Source organism: Fukomys damarensis, unplaced genomic scaffold (assembly GCF_012274545.1).
Source record: "Fukomys damarensis isolate Sample0158 unplaced genomic scaffold, DMR_v1.0_HiC HiC_scaffold_20, whole genome shotgun sequence".
Lineage (NCBI taxonomy): Eukaryota > Metazoa > Chordata > Mammalia > Rodentia > Bathyergidae > Fukomys > Fukomys damarensis.
The window spans coordinates 21,185,399-21,201,102 of record NW_022900932.1 but is presented as its reverse complement, the minus strand read 5'-3'; the positions used below and the strand labels follow the sequence as shown (position 1 = coordinate 21,201,102).

Genomic DNA, 15,704 nt, shown 5'->3' with positions numbered 1-15,704 from the left:
TCACTATGTAGCTGAGACTGACCTGGAACTCACTATGTAGCCCAGGCTGGTCTCAAACTCATAGCGATCCTCCTGCCTCAGCCTCCCGAGTGCTGGGATTACAGGCGTGAACCACCATGCCCGGCCTCCTTCTAAGTATTAAATGTTATATTCAGCATTGTGTCTTGTGGATCGAGCAAAAGATAAGGTATCTATTCTAATGGAGTTAGCAGTTTAGTAGGAGAGTCAGATACTAAAATCAGCATTGTGAGAGCTAAATTTGAAGAATCCAGTTTAGTGAGTTGGGGAAAACCTTTATGGAGGTGAGTCAAGCTGAAATTTAGAGAATGAATGAGTTAGGTTAAGGTACTTCAATTGTACTAGGATTATGAGTCTGGCAAGTTTGATGATCTATGGCAGAAAGAATTCCAACTGTTTGAGCTTGATGTGGCTGGAGAGATGGGTAGGGCTAGATGCATGTAGGCCACATTATGGGATACATTATGTATGGGTTTAAAGTAACATTTAATTGAAGTCAACATTGCCTACAAAAATATTGGTCAGATTAATGTATAGCTTGATGAATTTCACTTACATGCCTATGTACCAAGTGCTCAGATCAGAAAAACAGTTTTCCCTCCCCAGCTCCCTTTATTTTCCAAGGACTTTAAAACTTCTAAAACCGAAATGTACATGTACCTTACTTTTTTTTTCAGTACCGGGGATCAAACTCGGGTCCTTGTGTTTGCAAGGCAGGCGGTGGAACTATTGAGCTAAATTAAATCTCTGGCCCTTTTACATGTTTTGACATGGAATCATAAGTATTCTATCTTTTTTCAGTGTCATGAGTATGAGATTCATCCTTGTTTGTGTAACTGTATCTTTTAAATTCTATTGCTGTTAATTATTCCCACTATATACATATAAATTTAAATTTATTTGTGAATTATCTTGTTGATATTTGGGTTGTTTCTCTTAGTGGCTATTCATAAACTTTATTTTATTTTACTTTTTGGTATGGGGATCGAACTCAGGACCTTGCACTTGCAAGGCAGTCGTCGGCATCACTGAGCTAAATTCCAGCCCTGTTCATGAACTTTGTCTTCTGATGGATGTGCTGTCTAGGGTGGTGGTGAACCTATGGCCCATGTGTTAGTATTTGTTTTCTTTCTTTCTTTCTTTCTTTTTTTGAGGCAGGGTCTTCCTTTGTAGTTCACTGTGTAGCCCAGGCTGGCCTCGAACTCACAGCGATCCTCATGCCAGGCATGTGCCACGGCCACACCTGGCTCTGTTTTAAGACAAAAGATCTTAATGTAAGAATTGTTTTTTCTAAACTAAAACCTCAGTGTTCAGGTTTAATTGCAGTGTTGACACTTTTATGATAGATTAAATGGGTTTTGGGCTCCAGTTTAGGCATCTGTCTCTAAAAGATTTGCCATTATTGGTTTAGGGTGTACTGTATATCCAGGGGTGAAATTGCTGGGTCATGGGATATGCATATATGCAGCTTTACCAGGTAATGCCAGGCTCTTTTCTAAAATAGTTATTCCTCCCACTTTATAAGTTCACCAGTCCATTGAAGGATTTTAAGCAGAGAATAGTATCAGATTTGTTTTCAAAAGGTTTCTCTGGTTGATACATAGGGAAGAGTAAGAAGTGATGTAGGATACCACCATAGAGGAATAACTGTAAATTAAGGAAGGTTAGCTTTCATTGGTGACAAAAGTAATTCATAATGATCGAGTATCAGAATTGCTAGTGGAGTCATTACTGATTATTGCCAACTAATGTGTTTTGGCATCGATAAGCAATTACAGTATGTCGTCTCTGTATTTCTGTCATATTCAGGATTTATAAAATAAGGCCATACATTTTCTTTGGAAGATCCCACAGAAATTTCATTAATCTCATCCATTAGAGCTAGTTTTACTCAAAGAGATTAAACAGTGTAACATATCCTGTACAGATCTAATATAGCAGTAGATTTTATACTAAATCATTTGGGTTTATAGGATTTGTGCAATTTGGATTGTACAAATTCTGCTGTAATGGTAAGTACCTCATAGAGGTGTAATGAAAGGTAACTTTTCAAAGCTAGATGTTAAGAATTATCTTTCTACATTTCTGATATATGTTAGTATTTGATCCTAGGGATTTTCTATGATAATGATTGAAATTACAGTGTGCTTAACATGTTCCCATTGGTTTGAACCATTGGTTGTACATGCCTTGACTGTCCCATTGGTTGGATTATATCACTGGTGGTACAAATGGATCTAATCTTTTTTTTTTATTAATTAATAAGCTACCAGATGGACATTCAGGCATGTACCACCAGTGGTTCCAAGTCACTTGGCAGTGAGACATGAATTATTGCCCTTATTGTAAGTGTATTAAATGTGTTTAGGCTTTGTGGTTTTTTTGGGGGGGGTGATAAAATATAACAAAATTCTCAAGTGTTTACATGTGCATTAGATTATGCACGTGCTCAAGTGTGTTCACTTGATGTAGAATTTGATAGAAATCATGTGAACCCACATTTTTGTAGGCTGTTTTACTATAGGCCAAAGGTAACTAAATTTGAATTACAAAATATGATTGGGTAAGTGTGATAATTACAGGCATTTTCATTTTATTTCAGAGTTTTCTTGGAGGCTTTTTTGGTCCCATTTGTGAGATTGACGTTGTCCTTAATGATGGGGAAACGAGGAAGATGGCAGAGATGAAGACGGAAGATGGCAAAGTAGAAAAACACTATCTCTTCTATGATGGAGAGTCTGTTTCAGGAAAGGTAAATCTTTTGTTTGACAGAATTCCTTAGTTGTAGAATATCAGAATTAGTCATGCAATGGTCTATTTTCTGAATTTGAATAATTTTGTTAGAGATGGAAATTTTTTTCCCTGAAGGTCAGCTAAAATTTTTGATTGGTTAGAACATTTATTTATAAGAAAGATTCTTACCCTGGAAGGGTGAATCTTGACTCCTGAGCTTGTTAAAGTAATACATATGTGTAGTAGACAGTTTGAGAAATAAAATATATAGTTTCATCATGGAAATAATTTACCGTTAAAAATTTGGGTGTGCTTCTTCCTGGTTACTCTGCATTGTATTTGTGTTGCAGTGAGTATCACTTGATGTTGAGGATCCATTTTTGACAAATGTGTCTAGGTAGTTTCATTGTTGTGCGGACTTCATAGTGTACTCATACAAACCTAAGTGATACAGCATATTACACATGTAGGCTATATGATATAACCTATTTAAAATTTTATTTTTTTATCACTTTAATTTTTTAAGTGTTTTTGTTAAAACCAAAGACAAAAATGCATCACCATAGGCCTACACAGGATTATCAGTGTCACTGTCTTTTGCCTCCATATCTTGTCCCACAGGAAGTTCTTGAGGGGCGATAACATGCTTAGAGCTGTCACCTTGTTTGATAGCACTGCCTTCTGGAATGTTGCCTGAAGGACCTGTCTGATGCTATTTTACAGTTACTATTTTTTTTAATAAGTAGAAATTCACTCAAATAATAAAAGAATAATTATACATAAATCAGTAATGTAATTGTTTATTATTAATATAAACTATTATATATTATACGTAATTGTATTGCAATATTTTTATGCTCCTGGCAGTCCAGTAGGTTTCTTTGCACCAGCATGACCAGTAATGCCTTGCAGTGTTCTCGTGGCTAGAAGTCACAAGATGACAGGAATTTCTCTGCTCCTTTAGAACCACATGGGACAGACATTGTGTATGGAGTTTGTGGTTGACCAAAACAGCATTATGTGGTATATGACTGTATGTTAAATATACCTTTTTCTGCTGGATAATTAAGTAGATTATATTGTGTAGGCATTATAGGAATACACGTTTCTCCAGATTCTATAGGATAAGATTATTTCAATAGAGTATATTCCTAAAGTGAGTTTTTGGGTCAAAAGACTTGAGTAATTGGAGCATCTTAATATATATGAATTTGGAAAATTTATGAGCATTGATTCATTGATGTTGACTTACTTATTTTATTTTATTTTTTTTCCTGGTACCAAGGATAGAACTCAGGACCTTGCGCTTGTTAGGCAGGCACAGTACCACTGAGCTACATCCCTGGCCCTTATGTCGTCTTGTTTGATCCACGGCAACACTGAATATTGCTTATCACTTTTTTTTTTGGTACCGGGGATTGAACTCAGGCCCTTGTGCTTCTGGCAGGCAGTGGAACCACTGAGCTAAATCCCAAGCCCTAATTTTTTGTTACTTTGACAGGCAGAATGATTTTACTGTTTTAATTTACATTTCTTTGGTTACTAGATGGGTTTGATTCTTTTGGCAAGATTATAATTGGTAGGGTATTTTTTTTTTTAATTGGGGTTACATACTGTGGTTTTCTTTCTTTTTCTCTTCTGCAGCTGTTGATGCTTAGTACCCAGATTTCATTCTTCACATGTTGCAAATGGGCATTATTTTAATTTTCTTATTTTGTTTTTACTTTCTGGATAGGATACATTTGTGTTCATTTGTTGTTTTGGTACAATTCATATAAAAAAGAGAAGAAATGCTAGATGCACACTCTATTTATTTTATGCTTTTTTTTGTTTGTTTGTTCTTTTGTTTTTTGAGTCAGGGTCTCACTATGTAGTTGAGACTGACTTGGAACTCACTATGTAGCCCAGGCTGGTCTTGAACTCACAGTGATCCTCCTGCCTCAGAGTCTTGAGTGCTGGAATCACCGACGTGAACCACCACACCTGGCTCAGTGTTTCTTTTTTGTTCATGCTTTGCAGATCCAGTTTAAAAATCTTTGCCTATACCATGGGCAATTTTTTCTCCTATTTCTAAATTTTACATGTCACATCTCAATTCTTAGTTCATTTAGAATTGATCTTGTTTGTGTTGTGTCATATAAGTCAAGGCTGGCTCCCCTACCCCCAATTTGGATATCTGATTGAAGCAGGCATTTATTGAAAAATAATTCTTTTTCTCACTGCAATATACGGTCACCTTTGTCAAATCAGAAGTCATGTAGGTCTATTCTGGTCTCTTTAAGATAAAGAGATGTATTTAACACAGTTGGAAATTGTTTCAAAGCAATACATTATTTGGTTGACTGAGAGAAGGGGTCTTGCTGAGGCTGGCCTCAAGTGATACTGCTGCCTCAGCCTCCTGAGAAGCTGGGACTATCGAAGATCAAGTGTAGTATCTGAGAAGCTGGGACTACACATGCATGCCACCACACTCAGCAGTAGTTTTTATTTTTTTGGACACTGACACACACACACAGTTTCAAGCATCTCTACACAAATTACTTATTAATAATAACAATGGGGCAAACGTTGACTTGAAGTTGGAAAACCTAGTTGATTACTTTAACCAAATGATCAGTTAATATCACCGGTATTGGTACAAATTGGCATCATGTGCTTTCTGATGTGATATACTGAGGAGAACACAACTTTTTGTATGGTTTTCTTGCCAAAAAATGCATAATCTGAGTCTAATTTTTTATTTGTTTGTGTTATTTATTTTTAGTGGTACTGAGGCCACCACACTACCTCCTTTTTAAAAATATGGTCCTAGCTGAATCACTGAATTGCCCAGGCTGGGCTCAAACTTGTGACCCTCCTGCCTTGACATCCCAGAGTCTTGTAGGTGTGTGCCACTGTACCTGGCAGCCCACGTTTAATTGAGATAAAACATCAGATGAACCCAAAGTAAGAAGCATACTGCAAAATAATACCTGTGCTCTTGAAAAGCAATAAGGTCAAGAAAGGCACTGATTGAGAATGTTTTAGATTAAAAGAAACTAAAGTGACATCACAACTATATGTAATGTGTAAAACTGGGTTGGATTCTGGACAGAAAGGAAAATAGGCTGTAAAGTATAGGACAATGCATAGAATTTGAATACAGACTGGAATTTTATCTTCTTCTTCTTTTTTTTTTTTTTTTTTTTTTTTGGTACCAGGGATTGAACTTGGGTCCTTGTGCTTGTGAGGCAGGTGGCAGCACCTCTGAGCTAAATCCCTGGCCCTGGAATTTTATCTTTCTTGATTTTGATAACTGCACTGTGATTATATGAGAATGTTCATTTTTTAAAACATGCATGAAGTGTTTAGAAATAACAGATCATGATGTTTCCAGTCTATTCTTGATTATTAATAAAAGTGATGTATGTATGCTTGCATGCACGTGTATATGTAAGGGGAAGATGATAAAGCAGATGAGGCAGACTGTAAACATAGGATGAATCTGGGAAATAGTTACATGCGATTTCTCTGTGCTATTCTTAAAATTTTTCTCTAAGTTTGAAATTATAATAAACTCAAATATAACTAAGTAGTGATAAATTCTTTGATCAATTTTATTGTCATAGTGTTGGTTACTTTTCTGTGCTCTCACTTATCATCATTATTATTAGTAGTAGTAGTAGTAGTAGTAGTAGTAATAGTAGTACCAGATTTTGACTCAGGACCTTGCGCTTGCAAAACAGGTGGCAGAACCACTAAGCTAAATCCCTGGCCCCAGATTAGCTTTTAAACATAAATACTTAATTATGCTTTTTTTTTAGGGGGGGTGTTGAGGCGGTCTCACTATGTAGTTGAGACTGACCTGGAACTCACCGTGTAGCCCAGGCTGGTCTTAAACTCACAGTTATCCTCCTGCCTCAGCCTCCCAAGGGCTGGGATTACAGTTGTGCACCACCATGCTTGGCTTTTTTTTTCTTTTTTTTTCGGTACTGGGGATCGAATTCAGGACCTTACACTTGCAAGGCTTGTGGTGGAATCACTGAGCTAAATCCCCGGCAGGACTGGTTTAATTATGCTTTTTAATTCTGGGGACCTGTCAAATCAACTGTATTATATATTTAAGAGCAAATTCTCTCTCCCTCACCCATGTATATAGTTTCATATTCTCTCTCTCTCTCTCTCTATATATATATATATATAGATAGATAGATATAGATACAGGTTTTTTTTTTTGTTTTTTTTTTGTACTAGGGTTCAAACTCAGGACCTTGTCCTAAATCCCTGGCCCTATAAGCAACTATATTAACATCAATGAGAGATTAGGGAAAATTTGAGTTCAGTTTGGTGGTAGATGTTCATTTCTACTTTTAATAGTGTGGTTTCATAAACTCTGAAGAGAACTGTAATTTTTAAAAACTATCAGACATAGCCCCATTTATTTTGGTACCAGGGATCAAACTCAGGCCCTTGAGCTCACAAGGCAGGCAGTGGAACCACTGAGCTAAATCCCCAGCGACATAGCCCCATTTAAACAAAGACATTCTCAAAAATTGCTGCCAAGTGGACATTTCAAAATATACAGGTCGAGTATTCTTTATCCACAATGCTGAAAATCAGAAATGTGTTCTGGATTTTGGAATATTGATATCTACTTTACCAGTTGAGCATGTACTCAAAAAAATAACAGATTTTGGGCTGGTGGCATTGGTTAATGGTGTGATTGCTTGTCTACCATACTAGAAGCCCAGGGTGTGATCCCCAGCACTAGAAAAAAGTTTCAGATTTTGGAGTATTTTGAATTTTTGATTTTTGGACTGTACAACCTGTACACTTTTTTCTCTGTGCTTTACTGGTACAAATTAGTTAATAGCTGTAGTTACTGCCTGGTTTATGAAGTAGCTGGGATTTAATCATGTTTATTACTTACAGTTTAAACCTAATACTTTTAGTGTATATAAAGCTTGATTACTTACATTTTGTGACTGACAATATTGTTTGCCCTCTGTAAAAGCAAAGCAGAATTTGAACACTTGAAAGAAACAAAATTAATCATTCATTCTAGAAGTAACCTGTTGAGAATGTTATCTTTCCACAGCTTTAAAAAACTGTTAGCATTATGCTTGTATACTATTTGACAGTGCTTCCTTCATGTAACACATCATGCACATCTTCCCACACCATTAAAAATTGTTTGACACTATTATTTTTAAACTTCTAATAATATTCCATCATACGATGTACCATGGCTTACTTTTTTTTTTTTTTTGAGATTTTAATTTTGAAGTCAAGTTGTTAACTTATATTGGTTACAAGATAGAGATAACGATATCCTTGTAACCCTAGCATTCAGAAGTCTGAAGTAAGAGGATCATCTCAAGTTCTGCATAGTCTGAAAAAAAAACAACAGAAAGGGCTGGGGATTTAACTCAGTGGTGCTGCTGCCTGCTTCACAAGTATAGGGTCCTGAGTTCAATCCCCAGTACCAAAAAAAAAAAAAACCCAAAAAAACAACAGAAAAGGAAGGGAAGCAATATAGAAGGAATACTTTAATTTATATAGTTTGTTAGCAGAAGTCATTGGACCTGTATTTTTCTTGGTTCCTGATTTCAGTTATTTTTTGGAAGGCAGCTGTGCTAACCACTATACCACGAATACCTCTTCCTGTTACCTTTTGAAAAACATAATGTTTGAGGACATCGTATCGATCGATTGATTGATTGCTGTTCCAGGTATCAAACTCAGGATCTTGCGCTTGCGAGGGAGGTGCAGCAACACTAAGCTAAATCACCGGTCTGAAGAAATCTTAATTTTAAGAGTCAATATTACAATTATTTATAAATAGTAAAGAAACCTGAAGGCTGGGGATATAGTTCAGAGGTAGAGCTTATGCTTAACGTGTGCAAAACTCTGGATTCAGTCCCCAAAGCCACCACCATCAGCAAACAGAACAAAATACCAGGATGTATGTTTTTTTTAATAGGAAAAATCAGGAAGCTGAGGCAGGAGGATCATAAGTTGGAGGCCAGCCTGGTCTATATAGAGCATATTTTAAAGAGAGAGAGATGGAGGGAAGAGAGAAAACAGAGAATCCTTTGTTAGCTAATTATTAAACATTTTGGATTTTATTTTTAGTATGTATGTATGAGTTTTTTTTCAAATTATTATAAATATGGCGGGTGTGGTGGTGCATACCTGTAATCCTAGCACTAGGAAGGCTGAAGCAGGAGGATTGCCATGAGTTTGAGGCCAGCCAGGCTACCTAGTAAGATCCTGTCTCAAAATACAAAACCTCAAAAACGCAAATTATAAATCTAAGGTTCCCACTTAGATATATGAATTTAAGGTGGATATATGAATTTAAGGACTTTGAGATTATATTTACTTTAAAAAGTATGTAAGATAAATCATAACTCAAAATTTAAACGTTTTGTATATTCTAGCTTTAGGATGTTGCAGAATCATGGCAGTATGCTTCCTTGTGTAGTTAAGGCTGGCCTGAAATCACTCTCAGTATGTAGCTCAGGTGTAGAACTTGTGCCCCCTTCTTCATCAGTGCTGGGGGGATTACAGGTGCATGCCACATTATGCCTTTGGAAGTTTTGCTTGTTAGGAATTACAGTAGTATATTCTTGTTTACAAAAGACAGTGACATTTTTGATCAGTTTTTGGAATTAGTGATTATTTCACATGAAAATATTGTTATTAGTCCTAGAATTACTTTGTTGTTTGACCAATAAACACATATGAATAGTTTTAAGGTTTTCCCATTGAGTCCTTTAAACTTTTCCCAGTTATAATGAGGGTTTCCTTTCTAATTAAAGTAGATGCTTTAAGTGTATGTGTGATTAATAGATTTATTAGTGATTGTGTGTGAATAAATTATGCCTTGTCTGGTGCTATAGATCATCCTGGTATAGGTATGTGGTGGTGTCTCATACTTCATAATGAATATCTGAAATACTTATATATTATGCATTCATCTGGAAGGGATCTAGTAGTCCCACTCAAAGGACTGTTAACATCTCTTATAATTTCATGTTTTGGCAGGTAAACCTAGCCTTTAAGCAACCTGGAAAGAGACTAGAGCACCAAGGAATTAGAATTGAATTTGTAGGTCAAATTGGTGAGTTTTAAAAATAGTGTTACTTTTTTTGCTGTGATAACGAGTTTAAACACAGTTGTATTTGGCACTTAAATAACTGATTCGAGCTTATCTTTGTGGACGGAAGGAATTAATTTTGTGTAATAAGAAAGGATTTAATAGTAATTATGTTTCTCTTAAGTGCATTAAATGATATTTGACTCATTCTGCCTTTGTTTTTGGACGTCATACTAAAAGTGAAAGGAGTTATTTAAACTCCCAGCCTTGAATAATAATTGAAGTAGATTAGTCAATTCACTGAAATTTCTTTTCTACATTTTTCACCAGCCTTACTCACAATTACCAGGCTCACCTTCATCTTTCATTTCTAATTACCCATGCCATTTGTCTTCCTGACCTAGCGTGTACCTGTAGCCAGACTCGCTTGTCAACAGAAAATTCCACCTGAAAAGCAAAGGAGTAATTTCTTCTCAACTTAGATCATTTTTGTATATGTATTTCAGGAACATTCTTGACAGATCAGGGAGTTAAACTGTACATAAATCTCTTTGTACTACAGATTCAGAAAAAGGAAAAGAGGGCTGGGAGTGTGGGTCAGTAGTAGAGCACTTGCCTAAGCATATGCAAAGCCCTGAGTTTAGTCCCCAGCACTGCAGAAAAGAAAGGAATGTAGGGCTTTATAATTTTGTCTTCATAGCTAGGTTTTAAATCCAGCTTTCCAAATTTTACTGTACATTTTTTAAAGTATCAAAATTGAGCTGCGCATGGTGGTACACGCCTGTAATCCCAGCACTCAGGATGTTGAGGCAGGAGGATCACTGCGAGTTCAAGACCAGCCTGGGCTACACAGTGAATTCCAGAGCAGTCTGAACTATATAGTGAGACCCTGTCTCAAAAAACAAACAAAAAAAAGTATCAAAATTGGAATGAGTGAATATCTATTATTTGTTTACATATCTACTCTAGATGAGTACTTCTACTTGAGGGATAAGTTATAGTAATTAACTGATGGTTTTATTTTTTATTTGGTACCCAGGATCAAACTCAGGTCCTTGCTCTTGCGAGGCAGGCGGTGGCACCACTGAACTAAATCCCTGGCCCATGGTTGGTTTTATTCTTTAGTGTATTATAGTTTTATTGGTATAGTACACAGAGTTCACCAAATAATGTATACATCAAGAAAAGAAAAACTTATATAAATATTTTAATGCTAAATTTGTTGAGCCACCATGAAATTAATAATTACCTTTGGCCTTTACAATTTTAAGAGGTGCTCAAAGTGCTGGCCATTATCTTCCAGACATTTATTAGTATGATGACCTGCCGAAGGGTGTATACATTTTTTTGACAGACACTCATTTGTCTAACACACAAAACAACAATATAGAATTTTTGCCTTAAAGGGAAGTTCATTTAATTGGTGGTAGTGTGTCAGATAGCCTCATATTGGGAGAGCCCTAAATATATCACAGAAATGAACTATTTTCTGATAGAAATTTTCATTGTGCTATGCTTCTTGATTTGTTTTTTTGTTTTTTGTTTTTTTGAGACAGGGTCTCGCTATATAGTTGAGACTGACCTGGAACACATTATGTTGCCCTGGCTGGTCTCTAACTCACAGTGATCCTCCTGCCTCAGTATCCCGAGTGCTGGGATTACAGGCATGCACCACCACGCCTGGCGTGCTATGCTTCTTGAATTTATTTATGCCTAAGTGGATCATAAATAACTCTAGCTTATTAGAAACAAATCCAATTAATTATTTTGGTAAACTTTATTTACTCTGGAGGTAGAAATTTGGGTTCTATTAAAACAAATATTAAGTTTAATTGGTCTCTTTGTTCTTTTAAATTTCTTAGAACTTTTCAATGACAAGAGTAATACTCATGAATTTGTAAACCTAGTGAAAGAACTAGCCTTACCTGGAGAACTGACTCAGAGCAGAAGTTACGATTTTGAATTTATGCAAGTTGAAAAGCCATATGAATCTTACATCGGTGCCAATGTCCGCTTGAGGTATGATTGTGTATTAAAAAATGTCGGCAGAGTCAAAACCAGAAAGTAATGGCTGCTATTGATGTCTCTTTGAACTTTTAATTATAATTCTAGCCTGGAAGATAATATTTTATTTATTTAATTTTTTTATTACTTACATTCTAAATTTTATCTCATTCCCATCCTGCCCCAAGCCGCTTCTCCTTGGAAGACAGTATTTCAAAACATTGCATCACATATTTTGGCTAATGTTGACCTGAAAAAAATAAGAGCTTTCTAAGAGTATAGAGTCAGAGAATCCTATTACGGGAAGTTTTGTGTATTAAATGAATTATCCCTTTTATTTGTTATGTAAACAAAATTACTCTCCAAATTTTTAGTTTCTTAACAAATTGCATTCATTATATGGTTAGGAAATGTTTGGAGCCCCACAGTGGCTGACTTTTGTCCAAGCTACAAAAGGGCTGAATGACAGAACTGAAGTAGGAGCCCATTTTTCTAAATTTCCAATCCAGTGTCCTTTTCCTTCTCTACATCTTCATTCAGGAAACTGTGGATGTCTCAGGGAGCAGGCCAATTAAAGATGCAGTACTAATCTGAATGCCTTTGTCCAGGATCTTACTTTCTGTGTTTGACGTTACCCATCTGGTATTGGGTTTGACAACCCAAATGTCAAAGAACAGTGCCTTAACTAGATAGGGATTCAAAAGAAAACAGTGATAGGGAAAGATTTCCTTGAGTAGGCTTGATGACAGCCCTCCAAACTCATCTGGGAAGTATTCTTGTTAGAGGGTCAGGTGTGTGTGTATATAGCTCAGTGGTAGAGTTTGTATTTAGCATGCATGAGGCTCTGCATTCAATCCCCAGAACTAGAAAACAAAGACAAAAGCAAAAGTAGAACTCCTTCATTAGGTAAACAGTAAGTTGATCCCAGAGGAGTCACAGCAAGGAGAAAGTTAATGCTTGCTTATTTAAAACACTTAAATTTATCATGGGCAATTTACCTCATCCTCTCCATTAACTTTGTAGGTATTTTCTTAAGGTGACAATAGTGAGAAGACTGACTGATATGGTGAAAGAGTATGATCTTATTGTTCACCAACTTGCCACCTATCCTGATGTTAACAACTCTATTAAAATGGAAGTGGGCATTGAAGATTGTCTACATATAGAGTTTGAATATAATAAATCAAAGTAAGTACCTTTCATTGATAAATATTCAGGGGATATTTTAAAATAAGTTTTTCAGATCTTTGAAATTGATCAATGCAGGATAGAATTGACATTAATCTGATGTTAACAGACTACCAGAATTTCTGAGTGAAAGAAACTTAGGAGAATGGTTTGGCTTCTAATCCAGGACAAGTGTCTTTCATATTCTGTTCCTGATATATGTAGATCTCACCACCTCAGAAGGTAGCCATGGCCATTATGTCTATAAAAATTATTGTTTGACATCGCTTCATTCTGGCCATCATTTTAAAACTAAACAAAAATCAATTTTTTTCTGATTTGTGCAGCAGTATGTTTTCATTATTGAAAACTTAGAGGATATAAAGTGAAAGAAAATAAATATCACATATTTTTACTTTTACTTATTAACTGCTATTAATGTCATATCTTTTCAGCAGGGAGGGGGAGGTATGTATATGTTTTATATATGTTGCATTTTTACAAAACGTGTTCACGTTTTATTTATTGTTTAATGACTTTTTAAACTTTATCATGGAATATTTCAAACATATGCCAAATAAAACATAACATTAAACAAACAGTAAATGAAATAAAATAATGAATCTTCAATGTACCAGCAGTATCCTTAACAACATAATGAAGATTCATGTACGCATTGCCTGGCTTCAACATTTACCAACACACAGATTTGTGTTACCTGTATTGAGCTCTCACACATCCCAAGAATATATTGAAGCAAATTCTAAGTATATAATTCATAAAAATTATACATCATTTTAAGTATAACTACAATACTATTGTTCTAAAGCTATTAATAACGCTTCAGTATTTTCACATATCTAGTCAGTGTCACATATCCCTAACTGTCTTGTAAATGTCTATCTTTTTGTTTTGTTTTGTTTTGGTTTTTTTTGGTACCTGGAATCAAACTCAGGGCCTTGCCAGGCAGGCGTTGTGCCACTGATTCACATCCCTGGCCCCAAATGTCTTTTTATTTTTTATTTTTTCACTTGGTTTGTTCAAATCAGTGTCCAAACAAACAGGGTATACAATGTATTTTATTTCTTGAATCTTAAGTCTCATAGTTTTCCTCTTTTTATTAAATTAATTTCTTGGAGAAATGGATGTACCCTATTTTAGTCCTCTCTTGCACATTTCTGTTGGGAAATGGACTTCGTTTTTCTTCCAGGTTTATATTACTGAAAACTTGGTTTGTGCCTGTAGAGTCTTGCATTGTTGATAAAATTATCAAATAGTTTGGGACCTAAAAACTTATCACTGAAGCATTTCATCAGACTTACATAATTGTATTAATGAGTTCTTAGGAAGAGACTAAAAAATCCTTCAGGTATTGTAGATATTCCCAGGTTTATTACTACATTATTTCAGAGTACTTGGGAATGGAATGGTTTTTGGTTATTTGATACTGCAGCAGCAGACTCATCCTATAGAAGTAGCTCCTGTTAATCTCTTTTTTGAAGCAAACTTGCCACTTGACCATCCAGAGGGAATGATTAGCCTGTTAGCTCTATTTAGAACTTAAATTTTGGAGAACCTAAACCTAAAGATTTTTATGCTTGAAATATTTCAATTGTATAAAGATATTTTTAACATTGAAAGCTCTACTCAAGAGTTTAGCGTCATCATTATTATGCTAGAATAATGCAGCTTCCATATCTGTATGATGAAATGATTAATTTTTGGAAAAAATATGAATAAAGTAGGACTCTTATTACCCTATGAAAGCTTTTCACAGCCTATTTCACTCTTTTTGTTTTCTTACACTGATATTTAGTAAGTGAAACTCCTTCTCAATAGGTATCATTTAAAGGATGTGATTGTTGGAAAAATTTACTTCTTACTAGTAAGAATAAAAATACAGCACATGGAATTACAACTGATCAAAAAAGAGATCACAGGAATTGGTAAGTTGAGTATTTGAATTAAAATTCCTTATTTAGCTATACTTTTAGAAATCTTAAAATATTATTAACACATAAATTTATATCCACATTGGAACTTCGCTGTTTAATATTGCTGGTTGTAAGTAACTCTATGTTTTTCACTACTTTGTTTTGGTTTTCTTTTTTGAGGCAGGGTCTCACAGTGTAGCACAGGTTGGCCTTGAACTTTCGGTTCTGCTTCAGCTTTTTGGGTACTGGGATTACAGAAATACTTACTGCTTTTTAAAAAATTAATTATTGAGCTGTACATAGTGGGGTGCATCACTTAGTCCTAGCTACTCTGAAGGATAAGGGAGGAAAATCTCTCTTTCCTCCTCATGGGAGACTGAACCCAGAGCTTTGGCTGAGCTACATCCCCAGTCCTTTGTGTATTTTTAATTTTGAGACAGGGTTTTGATGAGTCACCAGGTTGTCCATGTGGGGCTCAGACTTGTTACCCTTTTGCCTCAGCCTCCCAAGAGCTGAGATTACAGGCTGCACCACCACACCTGGCTCACAAAGCTCTCTTGAGCCCATGGGTTGGAGGGTAGCCTGGGCAATATAGTGAGACTTTGTCCCTTAAATAAAATTAATTTTTGAATAGGTAATAAGTTCACATGGTTCAAAAAGGCTATGGTAGAAATATCTTTTTCCTGCATCTGGAAAATTTTTATTTTTTTATTAATAAATTTTATCCTATTCCCACCATCAAGCCCCCTCCCCTCCCTATCGACAAA

At 35.6% G+C, this 15,704-nt stretch overlaps 1 protein-coding gene across 1 annotated transcript in view; it reads left to right on the top strand.

The window, feature by feature from the left end:
- Vps26a (VPS26, retromer complex component A) overlaps positions 1 to 15,704 on the top strand; it is a 31,181-nt gene that overhangs the window by 2,318 nt on the left and 13,159 nt on the right. Inside the window, exons 2-6 of the mRNA XM_033766556.1 lie at positions 2,621 to 2,770; positions 9,781 to 9,856; positions 11,695 to 11,851; positions 12,860 to 13,024; positions 14,843 to 14,949. Coding sequence (XP_033622447.1) covers positions 2,621 to 2,770; positions 9,781 to 9,856; positions 11,695 to 11,851; positions 12,860 to 13,024; positions 14,843 to 14,949 — 655 coding nt within the window. The remainder of the gene's footprint in view (positions 1 to 2,620; positions 2,771 to 9,780; positions 9,857 to 11,694; positions 11,852 to 12,859; positions 13,025 to 14,842; positions 14,950 to 15,704) is intronic.